Source organism: Chrysochloris asiatica, unplaced genomic scaffold (genome assembly GCF_000296735.1).
Source record: "Chrysochloris asiatica unplaced genomic scaffold, ChrAsi1.0 scaffold00048, whole genome shotgun sequence".
NCBI lineage: Eukaryota > Metazoa > Chordata > Mammalia > Afrosoricida > Chrysochloridae > Chrysochloris > Chrysochloris asiatica.
The window spans coordinates 11,782,052-11,796,629 of NW_006408566.1; the positions used below are offsets into that span (position 1 = coordinate 11,782,052).

The 14,578-nt window shown below is 42.8% G+C and overlaps 1 protein-coding gene across 1 annotated transcript; it reads left to right on the top strand.

The window, feature by feature from the left end:
* The first annotated feature begins 8,338 nt into the window (after window positions 1-8,338).
* LOC102840575 (60S acidic ribosomal protein P0-like) lies at window positions 8,339-9,453 on the top strand. Its single transcript, XM_006862462.1, has 2 exons — window positions 8,339-8,923; window positions 9,106-9,453. Exons 1-2 carry the CDS (start codon window positions 8,339-8,341, stop codon window positions 9,451-9,453), a joined length of 933 nt encoding a protein of 310 aa, XP_006862524.1.
* Window positions 9,454-14,578: the final 5,125 nt, after the last annotated feature.

Sequence of the window (14,578 nt, forward strand, 5' to 3'; positions counted from 1 at the left end):
AATTCTATCATGCAATATCCAGCATCATTTCTATCACCAAGGCTATATTTTCCATATACTGATCCCTACTCTTTGTTTCCAACCTTTGCATTCTAATCACCAGTAATGATCAATAGATCATGATGGCCTGTTTGGTCAATTTCAGATTGATGAAGTTGGTAGAATTCCTCTATTTTATCCTCACGGCTTTAGTGGTTGGTGCGTAAATTTGAATAATAGTGGTATTAACTCGTCTTTCCTGTTGTTACTGTTGTCGAGTGCTATCAAGTCGATTCCGATCCATAGCGGCCCCGTATAGGGTTTCCAATGAGAAGCTGGTGAGCTTGAACCACCGACCTTGCAGTTCAAATGGCTTTGCAGTCTGGCACATTAACCCTGAGTGACACACCAGGACTCTTTCCTGTAGGTGCATGGATATTATCCTATCATAGACAGCGTTGTACCTCATGACTGAGCTGGATATATTCTTTCTGAAATTGAATGCAACACCGTTCCTCTTCAATTTGTCATTCCCGGCATAGTAAACCATGCGGTTTTCAGATTCAAAATGGCCAATACCAGTCATAACCTCATGTGAAAGCTGGACAGTGAATAAGGAAGACCGTAGAAGTATTGATGCTTTTGAGTTATGGTGTTGGAGGAGAATATTGAAAGTGCCATGGGCTGCCAAAAGAACCAATAGAACCATTTTGGAAGAAGTGCAGCCAGAGTACTCCTTGGAGGCCTAGATGGCCAAACTTTTGTCTCTCATATTTTGGACATATTGTCAGGAAGGACCAGTCACTGGAGAAGGATATCAGTAGCGTTGTGGTTACAAATCGGGCTTCGAACCACAAGGTCAGCAGTTCGAAACTACCAGTCGCTCCGCGAGAGAAAGATGAGGCTTTCTGCTCCTTTAAAGATTTACAGCCTTGGAAACCCTGTACAGGGTCGCTATGGGTCGGAACCGACTCGACGCCACTTAACAACAACAAAAACAACAACAAGAAGGTGGAGGGTCAGAGAAAAAGAGGAAGTCCCCCAACGAGATTGATAAGCCTAGTGGCAGCATCGATGGACTCAAGTGTGGCAATAGTAGTGAGGTTGGCCCAGGATCGGGCAGTGTTTCGTTCTGTTGTGCATAAGGTTGCTATGGGTCGGTACCCATTCAATGGCACCTAACAACAACAACAACAGGTCCATTTCAGCTCACTATTGTCTAAGATATCGATGTTTATGCATTCCATTTCATTTCTAACAATTTCCAATTTTCCTAGATTCATACTTCATACATTCCATGTTCCAGTTATTAATGGACATTTACAGCTGTTTCTCTTCATTTTGAGTTATGCCCCATCAGCAAATGAAGGTCCCCTGGGCTTTTCTCCCATGGGCTTTACTCCATTTTTGTTATCACAGTCAACTCTACTTTGAGGAGGCAGCTCTTCCCCAGTTGCATTTTGAGTGCCTTCCAACCTGAGGGGCTCATTTTCTGGCACTATATCTGACAGTGTTTCTATGCTATTCATAAGGTTTTCATTGACTAAATATCTGGAAGTAGTTCGTCACTCCTTCTTCCTAGTCTATCTTCGTCTGAAAACTCATCTGAAACCTGTCCAAAAAGGGTGACCCTGCTGGTATTTAAAATACCTGAGGCATAGCTTTCAGAATCACAGCAACTCACAAGCCACCACAGTACAACAAGCTGACAGATGAGTGGTGGCCAGTATGGATTACACCTCAATATAAAAATTCCTCACTACTGGACCAATTAATAACATCATGATAAATAGAGAAAAAAAAAAAAAATGAAGTTATCAAAGACTTCATTTTGCTTGGCTGTACTATGAGCACCCAGTTTGTCGTACTGTGGTGGCTTGTGAGTTGCATAAAAAACATAAAGAAAATTTTAGCTGCCTTAGTCTTTTTCCTTGAGAAGCATGTTGTTGTTGTCATCAAATCTGGTCTTACTCATAGAGACCCTGTATAGAGTTTCTGGAAGTCCTGTTGTGGTGCTGTGGGTTAATGCGCGGGACTGCAAAGTTGGTTTGTACTTCAAGTTGCTGGTTCAAACTCACCAGCTGCTTTTTAGAAACTCTATACATGGTCGCTATGGGACAGAACCAACTCAAAGGCACTTAACAACAACATAGGATTTCCAAGGAGCAGCTGTTGAGTTTGAATCACTGACTTTGCCGATCAAACCAAACTTGTAGTCTAGTGCTTATATTACAGCTCCACACCAGGATTCCTTGAAAAGCATAGATTTCTATTATAACATTTCAAGTGCTGTATATTAGGTTCTCAATGGTCATGCTAATTGACATGTGAATTTATTTACAAGAAAAGTCTTAATGCAAGAATAACAATGCCTTCATATTTTTAAAAAATCTATTTATTGTGTTTATTGCTACATCCTAAAACAAGTTGTGATTTATTTCATTTATCAGTAAGCAATTTTTTTCCATATGAGCATATATTTTTCATTAATTAGTTGGTTGTCTGACTTATTTTCAAGTAAACTTTAGCATCCACGAATGTGAGGCATTTGTGAAAATAAGGAAACGGAAATATTTCTTTGATAAGACTCTTAGGTTTTCATCCACATTTCCACTTGTTGTTGGTAAGTACTGTTGAATCAGTTCCAACCCCTAGGCCCTCTGTAGAGGGTTTTCTGACGAGCTGCTAGTGAGTTTGGACCTCCGACTTTGCAGTTCAAACCAACTTTACAGTCCAGCGCATTAACCCATAGCACCACATCAGGACTCCCACTACAATTGTTAAATTTTTCTTGTTGAAACATTCTATTGAGATTTCTGAGCCTTATCTGGGCTTCAGGAGAAAGATGAGGCTGTCTGCTTCCAGAAAGAGCTACAGCCTTTGAAAGCCTCTGCAGGGTCAGTAGCAGTCGGGACTGACTACATGGTAGTGGGCTGGGTTTTATGTGGGCTAAATAGAAACAGTGTTGCAATTAATTATGTCCATAGTGGGCATGGAAACGTAAGATGATGGCACATATTCATACCTAGATAACTGGTAAATGGTGAAAATAGTTTCTGAATTAAATTCATTCTCATGCTTACATGACCCAAGATGGTATATTTACTGGGTGAAAAAAAACACTAACAATTGTTAAGTGCCATCAAGTCAGTTCCAACTCATAGCGACCCTGTACAGGGTTTCCAAGGAGTGGCTGGTGAATTTGAACCACCGATCTTGAAGTTCAAATAGACTTTGCAGTCCAGTGCCTTATCCCACAGCACCATACCAGGACACTAATTGAGGTAGATGGCAAAGATGGCTACATTAATTCTCATCCCACATGTTCAGCAATCTGACCTTGCCACTCCCACCTCAGAAGATAGAATCTAATTCCCCTATCATTTTTTTATTTAAAAAAATTTATTATGACTTGAGTGAAGGTTTATAGACAAGATCAGCAGTTTTACACTCAAGAAACTCGCCACTGTGGTTTGTCTCAATAGTTGCAAACCCTTCCATGCCACAAGTTCTCCTGCTTCCTCCCTGTGGTTATCCAGGTATAAATATTCTCTTTCAAACTCTTAAATTTGTGGATATAAGCCTGTATATATATTCCTCCCTTACCCGTTCTGTCCGTGTCTCTGTCCATGTATCTACACACACAGAACACTGTTATTCCAAAGTTGTGTCTATATCACTCTTTACCTCTATCCGTTTAGCCCTTATATACCTCCCTGTGTCTTCATCTATCTTCATCATTCTTCTGCCAACTTCCCTCTTCTTGTCTATTGTCCTCCTGGTCACCCAAGTTAACATGTATCTACCCTTTAGCCAGTGAATTATTCTCCCCTCCATCCTACCCCTGGTAACCATCAAAGAATATTTCTTTAGTATTAAAACCTTGGCTTGAATATTTACAATAGTGCTCTCATACAATAAGGAGTTCTGGTGGCTTAGTGGTTACAAATCAGTCTGCTAACCTCAAGGTTGGCAGTTCAAAACTACCAGCTGTTCCATGGGAGAAAGATGAGGCTTTTTGTTCCCATAAAGATTTGCAGCCTCAGAAACCCTGTACAGGGACACTATGAGTCGGGACCAACTCCACGGTATTTAACAACAACAACAAATCCCATACAATATTTGTCCTTTTGTTACTAATTTCACTTCAGCAAAATGTCCTCCGAGCTCATCCATGTTATGAGGTGTTTCTCAGATTCTTCATTATTCTTCAACGTTGCATAGTATTCTAGTGTGTGTATGCAGCAAAGTTTGTTTATCCACTCTCCCATGAATGGGCATTTAAAGTGTCTTCATCTTTTGACTATTGTGAATAGAGCTGTGATGAACATTGGTGTGCATATATCTACTCATGTCTTGGATCTTATTTCCTGTAGAGATATACCAAGTACAGGGATTTCTGTGTCATATTTGTTATTTCTATTTTCAACCTTCTGAAGAAGTGCCACACCGTTTTCCACAGTAGTTGAACCATTTTAGTCCCATCAGCAATATAGGAGGATCACAGTCTTTCCACACCCTTGCCAGGATCTGCTTTTAGTTTTTAAAATTTTGCTATTAATGCTGGTGTGAGATGATATCTCATTGTTGTTTTGATTTGCATCTAATGAGTGTCCTGGTGTGGCGCTTTAATTTGATAAGCACTGGACCGCAAGGTCAGTTTGAACCTCAGGTCAACAGTTCAAACTCACCATTGTGCCTCAAAAACCCTATAAAGGATCACTGTGAGTAGGAATCAACTCAACTGCATGTAACAATGGCCAGTGATCAAGAACATGTCTTCATGTTTGTTGGATGCCTGAATGTCTTCTTTGGTGAAGTATCTGTTACTGTTCTGTGTCCATTTTTAATTATGTCGTCTTTTTCTTGTAGAGGTGTTTTTGTTGTTAAGTGCTGTCAAGTCGATTATAACCCAAACTGACTCTGTGTAGGGTTTTCAAAGAGCAGCTGGTGAGCTTGAACTTCCAACCTTGCAGTTCAAATGGCTTTGTAGTCTGGCACATTAACCAAGATGGTGTTCTAGTTTCATGTAAACTTTAGAGATTATTCCCTTGATATGTCACTGCGAAAACATTTTTTCCCAGTTTGTGGGAACCCATTTTACTCTAGGTAAAATGTTTTGATACATACAAGTTTCTAATTATTAGGAGATCCCAGTCATCTATTATTTCTTTTATGTATTTTTTGTAATGTTTGATGGTATATTTATGCCATGTATCAGAGATCCTAACTTTGTCCCTATTTTTTCAATGATGATCTTTATAGTTCTAGGTTTTTCACTGAGGTCTTTAATCCATTTTGTTTTGGTTTTGTATAGGTATGAGATATGGGTCTTGTTTCATCCTGCAAATGGATTTCCATTTGCCAACATCATTTGTTGAAGACACTACCTCTTTCCCATTTAATGTGTTTTTGCCCTTTGTCAAAGATCAACTGCCTATATGTAGATGAACTTATGTCTGGGCTCTCGATTCTGTTCTACTGATCTATATATATCTTTCACTATACTAGACCAGGCTACTTTGACTACTGTGGCTGTGTAGTAAATTTTGAAATCAGAGAGATGACTCCAACTTTGTTTTTCTTCTTCAGCAAGGCTTTGCTTACCTGAGGTCTCTTTCCTTTCCATATAAATTTAGTGATCAGTTTTTCCTTCTTTTAAAAATGATGTTGGTAATTCCCCTACCCTTGAATCTGGGCTGGCCTGATGTGCTCATAACCAGTTGGATGTGGGTAAAATGACCGCACAGCTTCCCAGGATAGGCCAGAAAGACCACAGAGCTTCCACCTATGGCTCTTGAACACCTGCTCTAGGGAAGCTTCCACTTGGAAACCAACATCTGAGAAACCCAAGTCACATGAAGAGGTCATGTGTAGGTACGGCAGTAGACAGTCATAGCTGAACTTAGCCTGTGAGTGAAGGAGTCTCCAGAGGGTTTCCAGGTGCCTGACATCTGAATGACTCCCACTATTCTAGTCTCCCCAGATGAGGTTCTGGAAATGGAACCACACTATCCCCACTTCTGATTTCCCTAATCCACAGAATCTGTGAGCATCAAATGGTTATCATTTAATGCCACTAGATTTGGGGTACTTTGTTACATAGCAATGGTTAACCAGAAAAATCAATTCCCTTGTGGCACTGTAGGATAAGTACTGGACTGGTAATTGCAAGGTCAGGAGTTCAAACTCACCAGCCACTCCTCATAAACTCTATACAGGGTCACTATGAGTCTGAACCAACTCAACAGCATTTAACAACAGGAAGGTAGAAGTGGTTGGTCTGCTTTATGTTTCATGACCATGGGACTCTGCACAGCTCATATAAACTCTCAAAATCTCTGTCTTCTTATCTGGGATAATAATAGCCCTCTTATCACAGTGTAAAAATTAAGTCAGAAACCAATGGAAGACAGCTTTTAAGATTACTACTCTAACTACTCTGTGTACTGGAAAGTGCTCAGTAAATCACCTAAGATGGGATTCTCTGGAAAACAGTTATTAGCCCACACCCACAAAATCCAACTTAACAGATATAGGTGGTGTCTTCATATTTGGTAAAAGCCAAACCAATGCCCTAAAAAGTTCACAAGGACAGACAGACATGAGACATGTTTTGGTCAGTAGTGACCTCATGTTTTATGACATGCAATATGATAAGAATGTTTCTTGTTCTGAGAACAGGGACTGAGAAGAGCCTTCTGACCTTCCAGGGGTACAGACTGTGCTCCCTGCCATATGAGACCCAGGGCCAGCAAACCAACCCCACCCCATCAGTCCCTTATTGTGAATCTGTTTGGGGCCTTTGTAGATTCTACTCCTTGGAGGTGTGGCACTGTAGGATCCACACTGGACTGTGAACCACAAGATCGGCACTTCAAGCCTACCAGCTGCTCCTCAGACATCTGTACACGGTTGCCATGAGTTGGAATTGATTCAATAGCACTTAACAACAACTTAACTCCTTGAAGAAAAAAAAACTAATTGTTGCTGAGTTGATTCCACCTCCAACTCACATTGACCCCATGTGTATTAGAGTAAAATTTTGCTCCATATGGCTTTCAGTGGTTGATTTTCAGATGTAGATCACCAGGTCTTTCTTCCAAGGCACTTCTGAGGGACCTTGAATCTTCAACCTTTTGATTAGCAGCTAAGTGTGTTAATTGTTTGTACCACTCAGGAGCATTCAAGGCAATTTGGGACAAACTTCCCCCAACTCCACCTCCAACTAATTTTGGTGGCATTGGGTGATAAATTACTTTTTAATATTTAAATTTAAATAGTTTCTATGTGACCATGATACATACCATACCTCTTATCTGCTGCTTTCTCACCAACTCTGACACTTTAGGAACGAATTCTCTGGTTAACAAGTTACTAGCTATGAAAGTTAGTGAAGACATTTGTCACCTATAAAATTAACCCCAACCCTATAGGTTGAGGAGATCACAGCTAAATTAGACACTCAGCCAGGGAACTAGTAGATTTCATTCACTCTTTCCAAAAATATTTACTGAGCTTTTATTATCAACAACAGGAAGGTGCAGAGCCAGATCCTGGGTACACACTGGTGAAAATGCAGCCCCTGTCCTCTCGGAGTTTCAAGGCAGAAGTAGAAATAAACAAGTTATGAACTTTAAGCAAGGAAGGGGTCAGGATACTGGGAACCAGGGTGCTATAAGAACACTACGACAAACTCCCAAACCAGACACTGGAGGTTCAGAAAGAATTCTTGGAGGAAATGATGTTTAAGTTGAGACCTGAAGAACAAGTAGGGTTGAGTGAATACGGAGGGTGGGCAGAGGGAATAGCAGGTACCAAGGCCTGGAAGCAAGAGAACATTGTATTTCCTGGGAACTACAGCTGGTTCCATGAAGCTGACACATCCTATGTTAGGCATAAAGTAGAAGAAGAGGAGCTGTTGGGGTGAGCAGTAGGCAAGTCATGTGGGCCATGTATCTAGCATTTGGACATTATCTAGCATTTCAGAAAGCACACTTAGACTGTGAAGTGCAGAATGGATGAGAGGGAGCAAAAACAAAGGTCAGAAGACCCCAAGCAGACTCTTGCATCACCGAGGGGAGATACAAGAACTCTGAGCATAAAAACTGCCATCACTTTATATTCAACCCTTTGTCTGCTGGGGTTCAGAACTTAAAAAACACAAGGCATGCCTCTTACACATGGTCTTATGTTTCCTGGAGGATTCTTACAAAACAAGTAGTTGTGGTCTAGTGAGTCAACAAGAAATGTGAATGAATTCTGGGACAGAAAAAGGCAGACTAGCTCTCGCTAGGCGTCCTCGTGAGAGTGACATCGTCTTTAAACCCCGCGTGGCAATCCTTGACGCACCGTCGTGATGCCCAGGGAAGACAGGGCGACCTGGAAGTCCAACTACTTCCTTAAGATCATACAACTTTTGGATGATTATCCAAAATGCTTCATTGTGGGAGCAGACAATGTAGGCTCCAAGCAGATGCAGCAGATCCGCATGTCCTTACGCAGGAAGGCCGTGATGCTGATGGGCAAGAACACCATGATGCGCAAGGCCACCCGGGGGCACCTGGAAAACAACCCCACTCTGGAGAAACTGTTGCCTCACATCCGGGGCAATGTGGGATTTGTGTTCGCCAAGGAGGACCTCACTGAGATCATGGACATGCTGCTGGCCAACAAGGTGCCAGCTGCCGCCCGTGCTGGGGCCATCGCCCCATGTGAGGTTACTGTGCCGGCCCAGAACACTGGTTTGGGTCCGGAGAAGACCTCCTTCTTCCAGGCTCTGGGCATCACCACAAAGATCTCCAGAGGCACCATTGAAACCCTGAGTGATGTGCAGCTGATCAAGACTGGAGACAAAGTGGGAGCCAGCGAAGCCACCCTGCTGAACATGCTGAACATCTCCCCCTTCTCCTTTGGGCTGATTATCCAGCAGGTATTTGACAATGTTGTTGTTGTTGTTATGTGCCGTGGAGTCGGAACCGACTCATAGCGACCCTGTACAGGGTTTCCGAGGGTGTAAATCTTTACGGGAGTAGAAAGCCTCATCTTTCTCCCGCAGAGCAGCTGGTAGTTTCGAACTGCTGACCTTGCGGTTCACAGCCCGAGTCGTAACCACTACGCTACCAGAATGGCAGCATCTATAACCCGGAAGTGCTTGATATCACTGAGGAAGCTCTGCATACTCGCTTCCTGGAGGGTGTTCGCAACGTTGCCAGTGTGTTTCTCCAGATTGGTTACCCAACTGTGGCCTCAGTACCTCATTCCATCATCAATGGGTACAAGCGGGTCCTGGCTTTGTCTGTGGAGACTGAGTACACCTTCCCACTGGCTGAAAAGGTCAAGGCCTTCTTGGCTGATCCGTCTGCATTTGTGGCTGCCGCCCCTGTGGCTGCTGCCTCCGCCCCCGCCAAGGTTGAAGCAAAGGAAGAGTCGGAGGAGTCAGACAAGGATATGGGATTTGGTCTCTTTGACTAGTCACCAAAGCTACCACCAACTCAGCCAACTTTATTGGCAGCAAAGAATTAAAGGCTTACTTCTCTTTAAAGCCTCCATACTCTTTTATGTTGTACATCTTCAAGAACTAGCCTTTCAGCATGAACTACTTGGTCTTGATAGACCAACTTACACTGTCATTTTATACTGTGATTTTTGGACCCAGGGCCATGTGAGAACAAGATGAAAGTTTGGGTTCCTCTAAGCTCTGGATGTGGTGGATGCTATAGGATAAGTATTGGACTGTGAATCATGAGGTTAGTGGTTCAAACCCACCAGCTGCACCTTAAGTACCCTATGCAAGGTTGCTATGAGTCCAAGCTGACAGACTGGACTTACAAGCTACCTCAAAGAATCCCTGGTGGTGCAGTGGTTAAGTGTTTGACGGCTAAGCGAGAGGTTACTCTTAGGATGGAACAAACCTGTTGATCTGTTCCTTTGACAATAATAGCCTATGGGAGCCTGCTCTGGTAGCATAGTGGTTACGAATCAGGCTGTGAAACTTAAGGTCAGCAGTTTGAAACTCCCAGCTGCTCCACAGGAGAAAGATGAGGCTTTCTGCTCCCTTAAAAATTTACAGCCTCGGAAACCCTGCACAGGGTCGCTATGCATGGATTGGAACCGACTCGATAGCACTTAACAACAATAGGGTTGTTGTGAGTCAGATTGACTCAGCACAATAATAAGTATATCATAGAGGTTATTGATGTCAGTTGGTAGGCATTCTGAATGACACTTGTAACCTAACTAGTGACTCACTTTATGTTAAGTGCTATCAGTCCTGACTATATAGGATTTCCAAGGAGCCAGCTTGTGGGTTTGAATGCTTGACATTAGGTTAGCAGTCCAGTGCTTACCCTACAGTGCCACATCAGGACTCCAAGGCAAGTGACCCTATGTTAAGTGTTACTGAATGTGTTCTGACTCAACAATGACCCTATAGAGGGTTTCCTAAGGAACTCTGGTAGCTTAGTGGTTAGCAGTTTGAAACTACCAGCAGGAGAAAGTTGAGGGTTTCTGCTCCGTAAAAGATTTACAGCCTTGGAAACCCTGTGCAGGGTCTCTGAGTTGGAACCGACTTCTTATCATATAACCACCACCACCATAGGGTTTCCCAAGAACAGCTGGTGGGTTTGGACAGTCAACCTTATGGTTGGCAGTTGAAAATTCCTGAAGTATTTGTAAATGACAAGTCTGAAACATCTTTTCTCCCACAAAGTTGTCCTATAGAACAGTATTTCAAACTAAATGGGTGGTGGGTGGCTAGTATTAAATATGATTACTCAGTAAAAAAAAAAAGAAAAAGAAAAAGGCAGACTACCAAAGTCTTCCCTCCCCAGCACCATGGCAAGCTTGGCCTTTACTTTATTTTTATACACTGTGGATTGTCTCCCTCTGCCCCATTTTCTGGACCTATGGCACATTCCAGATCATGAAAACAGTTACTTGAGATGACAGCTGAATGTCAGGAGGGAGGAAAAAGTGAAGTTTCAGAGATTGGCTTTAGATAATTCCAACCTAGTTCGCACACTGTATTTCTCACCACACCCCAAAGAAAACGAGCTGACTCACAGACCACATCAGTCCTAAGAGGTGTGAGCATGGCTGTGTCTCCCTGCACTCCCCAAGGCTCCCGTGTTAGGGCTGCCTCTCTGGTAGCCACAGAAGGAAGAAGTTTGGCCTTACCCACCCTCACCCCAATGCTCCATGGCCCCAACCACTTTCCTCCTCCTCCTCTGAGCTTTTGGCTCCAGAAGCTGTAGCTAAGTGGAGTCAAGGAAAACAGCTGAATTACGATCAGAGATGAGGAGGAGCTTTTTGGAGCCATTTCAGGGGCCACAAACCTGGGAGTGTTTGCAGCCGATTCAACAACACATGGGGAGGCAGCAAAGGGTCATGCAAAGTGAAGGAGACTCAAGGTCAAAATTCCAATTCCCCCACATAGTAGCTTTGGGACCTGCAGCAAGTTACTGAAGCTTCAGTTGCGCTTCAGTGGCCTAGACTCTAAATGGGAAAAAATGTTTCACTTGGTTATTGGAAAGGAATTAGCCCAATGTTGAAAACAGAAAAGGTGGTGGAAAATATAAATTTCAACAGCAGATACTGTCTCTACAAGCTTAAAAATATTTATCCTATAGTTTTCTCTCATTATTTGTACTAGACTTGACTCCCCCAACTAGTATTATGGGCTCACGTCCTTTCCTTCTCACAGCATCTGACACTTAATGTGGGTCACCACTACATAATCCCTGGCTGACTGATACACCCAGACATCAAGGGGTGGTGGGACAACAATGCCAAAACGAACAGTCTCTATCATGGCACGGCACTGTGAGATGATAGCACGTGTCCATACAGAGGTAACTGGCAAATGGATGCTCTTGGGAAAAAGAGTTTCTGAATTAAATTCATTTCCATGCTTCTAGGACCATACTCACGGCCACTACTCATCTGTCTGTCGTACTGTGGTGGCTTGAGTTGCTGTGATTCTGAGGGCTATACCACTGGTATTTTAAATAACCAGCAGGGTCACCCATGGTGGACAGGTTTCAGACTAGCTTCCAGACAAAGTTCATCTTCCAGACTCCCTCACCTCTACCAAGAAATTTGGAAGACAACTATCTGGCCAACTGATTGGAACAGATCCTTATTTGTGCCCATTCCAAAGAGAGGTGGTCCAATGGAATGCGGAAATCATTGGACAATCTCTTTGATATCTCAAGCAAGTAAAGTTTTGCTAAAGGTAATACAGAAACGGCTACAATCATACATTGACAGAGAACTTATTCAACCTGTACGCTGAGCAAATAATCCTAGAAGCTGGGTTCTATGAAGAAAAATGTGGCATCAGGATTGGAGGAAGACTCATTAACAACCTGTGATATGCAGATGATACAACCTTGCTTGCTGAAAGTGAAGAGGACTTGAAACATTTACTGATGAAGATCAAAGAGCAAAGCCTTCGGTATGGATTGCATCTCAATGTCAAAAAAACAAAAATCCTCACCAGTGGACCAATAAACAACATTCTTATCAACGGAGAAAAGATTGAAGTTGTCAAGGACTTCATTCTTCTTGGACCAACTATCAATGTTCGAGGAAGCAGCAGTCAAGAGATCAAACGATGTATTGCATTAGGCATAACTGCTGCACAGGAACTTTTTAAAGTGTTGAAGAGCAAAGATGTCAGCTTGAGGACTAAGGTGTGCCTGACCCAAGCCACGGTATTTTCAATAACTTCATATGGATGCAAAAGCTGGACAGTGAATAAGGGAAATCGTAGAAGAATTGATGCCTTTGAATTGTGGTGTTGGAGGAGAATACTGAAAGTGCCATGGACTGCCAAAAGAACCAATAGATCTGTCTTGGAAGAAGTGCAACCAGAGTGCTCCTTGGAGGCCAGGATGGCTAAGCTTCGTCTCTCATACTTTGGACATGTTGTCCAGAGGAAACAATCATTGGAGAAGGATGTCATGCTGGGTAGGGTGGAGGGTCAGAGAAATAGAGGAAGACCCCCAACGAGATGGATTGGCCAGGTGGCATCATTGATGGACTCAAGTGTGGCAATGGTAGTGAGGTTGGCCCAGGATCGGACATTGTTTCGTTCTGCTGTGCATGGGGTTGCTATGAGTCGGTTCCGACTTGATGACACCTGACTACAACAACAACAGGACCATACTCACACACACACACACACACACACACACACACACACACACACACACATCCGAAACCTGTTCCGTCAGGTTGATTCAGACTCACAGCCATCTACATGTTACAGAGTAGAACTGCTCCAGAGAGGGTTCTTAGCCGCAATCCTTATGAGAAGGAGACCTAGTGGTACAAATGGGTAAGTGCTTGGCTACTAACCTAAAGGTTGGTGGTTCGAACCCACCTAGTGGTTGCATGGGAGGAAGAGTACAACAATGAAATCCCAGTTCTATTCAATCACCAAGAGTTGCTATGAATCAAAATTGACTTGATGGTACTTCACAACAACAATCTTTACAGAAGTAGATCTCTAAGTCTTGCTTCCATGGTGCCAGTGGGTGAGTGTGTACCACCAATCTTTAGCATAGTGCTTGTTTGCTTGATAAGTGCTGTTGAGTCAGTTCAGACTCATAGCAACTTGGTATAGGAATTCTAAGGAGTGGTTGGTGGGTTTGAACTGTCGACCTTGTGGTTACCAGTCCAGTGTTTATCCTACAGAGCCACACCAGGACTCCCTTTTTAGGTTGTTAGTTCAGAGGATACCATTTGCATCGCCCAGGGACCTGAATACATAAAACACATGAGCATTTTCACATCTTTCTTCTATCAGTTAGAAGTAGCCAGTCAACAGAAGAGGCAATTTAAAGTAGTGGTGAAACAATCAGAGCTAGAGCCAGCCTGCCTGGGGCCCACTGTGCTCTCAAGATGTGACTCTGGTCAAGTAACTGAACCTCACCAATAATACAGGACTCAAGGCACCTCCCTCTTAAAAAGCTTTGGGAGCATTTAAAGAGTATATAGGTCTGAGATGGAGGCAGAGATGATGACGTCGAGAGATGGAGCAGCTGGGGACTTTAGACACAGAGAGGGAAAGGGGCTGTGTGCTGATGACCGGGGGGGTGGGGGGAGAGGGAAGGCTTGTAGGGTATACTCTTTGATTGGTTGATGATACATGGAGGGGATTGTAACCATGGCAATGAAACAATATACGATAGTATAAAGGTAAAACTAATGTTCTCCCATATAAACTATCACATAATTAAAAAAAAAAAAATAAAAAAAAAAAAAAAAAAAGAGTATATAGGAAATATTAATTAGTTCATGGCCTAGGGCTAATACTCACCATCCTGATTATTATCAAAGCTCAGTTCTGTTTGCTGAACTACACTACCTTGTTATACGGCAACACTGGGAAGCTCACTCTAGATAAAGGCCCTGCCACCTGTAACGAGAGCTCAGATTGGGTGGGAGGAGGAGAGTCAGAACTGCCCATATAACAAGGTAAATTTGTGGAAGTGCCTTGCAAATTATAAAATGCATTACAAATATTAGTGTCATAGTTTTTGTTTTTCCTAAAATTGATTTTAGCGGCAATATGTAAACAACTAGACACAAG